This window comes from Octopus bimaculoides, chromosome 5, assembly GCF_001194135.2.
Source record: "Octopus bimaculoides isolate UCB-OBI-ISO-001 chromosome 5, ASM119413v2, whole genome shotgun sequence".
NCBI lineage: Eukaryota > Metazoa > Mollusca > Cephalopoda > Octopoda > Octopodidae > Octopus > Octopus bimaculoides.
This window is the reverse complement of record NC_068985.1, coordinates 34,329,522-34,332,755: the sequence shown is the minus strand read 5'-3', so window position 1 is coordinate 34,332,755 and position 3,234 is coordinate 34,329,522. Positions and strand designations below refer to the sequence as shown.

Below are 3,234 nucleotides of genomic sequence, written 5' to 3'. Positions count from 1 at the left end.
AGGAGGGGAGGAGGAAGAGGAGGGGAGGAGGAAGAGTAGGAAGAGTAGGACTAGTAATAATAGTAGTATATTCTTATCATACATTTCAACAGGATATTAATTTTTTTCCGAGATGTCAGATTTCCATGCTTTGTGCTCTTTGCATTGGCAACACAGAAAACATCACTGATATTTCTACGATTAAAAGTAAATGGGGAGTTTGAAGGAAAACTGTGATTTCTACATTCCAACCTCACTTCTGGGATAGGGTTTCCTTTTGCAGAACAGTTTACAATGGATGCTTGATTCTCAATTAATGTCACATCCTCTGATGCAGTAATATCAGGTACATCTATAAATAAAAATAAATATATAAGATTTTTAAAACACAAAAAATGTTTGAGAAACTATGAAACATATTGCTATCATTTATTATGAAATTTGTTTAATTCTTTGAATCCTAACACTGAGCAAGGTATGCAATTCCCAACACTGGCTGCCAGCATGAAAATCACTGAAAAATTTCTGAAGACTGACTTGCAGTTAAACAACAGCAATTATTAAACATTAAGTTATGATTACTACAAGCCATAAATATTTTCTGTATATAGCTGCATCATCTGGTGAATGAGGCAATTAAAACTCACAAACACTAAGGTTTCTGAAAATGAAACATATTTTAGTCATTTATATATCAAGACAGCATTCCCTCTCACAACAGACATGTGCCACCACAGCTAGAATTTTTATTATATAATGCAAACAATACATTCAGTCCAGCATATAATGAACATGCTAGGTATTTTAGCTCTAGATATCACATATCCAATTATAGACAGCCCCTAAGTATTCTATTAATAGTCTAAATGCAAAAGACCTACTGAAGTAAATTCAACTGGAGCTATTCAATAATAATGACAAGTACACTTATTAATGTATTCTTAAATACACTATGTATTAAAAAAATAGGATGGTCATAGAAGGAATGCTTTCAGTCACAAATTTGCTTACTTAAGGCTGACATTTGGATAAATAACATTTATACAGGAACTGTATAATAAAACTGGGAATGACATTAAACTGCATCTGGTGCTGAGACTTCAATTTGGGAGTTCTGTTGTTATGGTCAGCATGGAGTCATTCCTTAATTACCATTATTTCTAGCTCAGGTCTGTTCTGACTCAGAATACTAGTACCTGTCAGGATTCCATCTGTGGATTAAATAGATTTTTGTAAGGGTAGATTGAGTTCTTTAACTGCAATGAAAGCAATCAATCTAGGAGGAGAAAAACTCCCAAACTAATACCCTCTTCTAACATTCCCTAAGCTAGCACTGAAGCATATGGTTGATGAAACTCACATAAGGTATGACCAATAACATAGATTCATACTACGGGGGCAACTATCTCATGTTAGTGTGCATTCTGCCACAGGCAGAGATAACAATGCTGCATATAATAAAACAAGAGCTACTTTCAGTAGAAAATATATGATTGTAAGCATTCACAAAAACTGAAACAAACCTCAGTTCCATCAACGTGAAGGGAAATACTGTTTACCATCAATTAATCAATATTCCTATCTAGCTTGATAGAGCTCAACTGAAATATTGAAAATGAATTTCTCCTAAAACTGCAATATGAACTGTAACTTTTTCAAAAACTTATTTGGCTGCAGTAAATATATTAGAGCAATTTATGAACAGATTTTTATCTTGGAAATGTGAGGAGTAGTTTGCGTATGAAATTATTTCCAAAAAGCCAATGCTTAACCAATGCAAAAAATATATAAATATTATAAATACCATGATGAAAACTGAATGAAAAAAAAACTATACACGAGCTGCACTTACACAAATGCTTCTTTTGCTTTGGTTATGTGTACTTTTCATGTAATTTAAGTAATAGAGAGGTTATATTTTTAAATATTGTCAAGCAGTGTATTTCAGGTTGTGGCAAGTGGTCGACTGGAGTGTTGCTATCTGTTTCTTCATTGCACTTAGATAGTTTATGGCTCTTCAGACATGCTGGTTGGAAGCACACAGCTTCTATTGCGCTTGAGGTGAATGGGTCATGGGTTGGCTTGTTGGTAGTGGTGATGGTGGCGGTGGTGGTGGTGGTGGTGGTGGTGGTGGTGGAGAAATGAAGTGAAGTGAAACATGGTGTGGGGTATTATATTACTTTCCGATTGTTTCCCATGGATTGGTATTAGTTATGGAATGGTCAATGCAACACAGAAGCAATAGTCTACAAAGCAGTGTAGTGTCAACCAATGCCACGTACAGAAATATGTTGGGGCCACAAACAGCCTTTTGAAGGCCAGATCCTCTTTTAGAACCCAGGAAATTTTGAACCAGATATATAGTGATTAAAAGATGAAGCAATGCTGTAACATTCTGGGCCATACCATATCTGAATGGAAAGAGAAAATGCAAGTCTTGCTTGGTGGATAGGAGAATGAGACTAAAATGTTCACACTATCTTAGCACACTCCTAAACTCAAACAAGTAAAATATCTGGATGCTGCCCTTAAGAACACAAATTCATTTTAACAATGTGGTCATATCCATTTTTTTCAGCTTGAAAATACTCATACACACAGCTTATACACTCCTCATGGCTAACACCAATCCATAGGAAGTGACCCTTCGATCCTCTTGAGAAGCAATATAATAGTTTTCACTCTTTCGTTTACTTCCTTTTACTAGCACTGTGTTGATGTGGAGTCTCCGTACCTCCAGAATGATGGAGACTGTGCACTTTTGGCCACTATGTCTGTAGAGTTAGCAGTGTTGCCTGGGTGTAGCAGTTGACATGAGGTTGATAGTAGCATTCTGACTAGATGTATTCTGTGACCAATAATGTATTACTCAACAATATAGAAATATATACTATCTATATATATAAAAATGAGAATGTGTGTCTGTCTGTCTGTCTGTCTGTCTGTCTGTCTGTGTGAATCCCTAAAACTCGAGAACTACGCCACCAATTTCATTCAAATTTTACACATGCCTTACTTAGGATTCCAGTTGTGTTTTAGTCCAAAAAAATTATTAACTTCTTGCAGAGTTCGAGCACACGGCAACATAATATCTCCTCCACTATTTAAGCATTACGTGTCAAAAGTGAAACAAAAACACTCATGTCAAATACTTTCACTTTAAAAATGAAATTATTCCACTAACTGAAACAATCACATTTCGATACTGTAGTGACAGATACTTTCACAGAGAGAGAAAGAGAGAGAGAGAGAGAG

At 35.5% G+C, this 3,234-nt stretch overlaps 1 protein-coding gene across 7 annotated transcripts in view; it reads right to left on the bottom strand.

Annotated features, from left to right (window-relative positions):
- The window catches only part of LOC106869178 (uncharacterized), a 100,254-nt gene that overhangs the window by 53,031 nt on the left and 43,989 nt on the right, over positions 1-3,234 (bottom strand). For all 7 annotated transcript variants that reach the window (XM_014914800.2, XM_052968285.1, XM_052968286.1 and 4 more), the window contains exon 8: positions 83-331. In XM_014914800.2, coding sequence (XP_014770286.1) covers positions 83-331 — 249 coding nt within the window. The remainder of the gene's footprint in view (positions 1-82; positions 332-3,234) is intronic.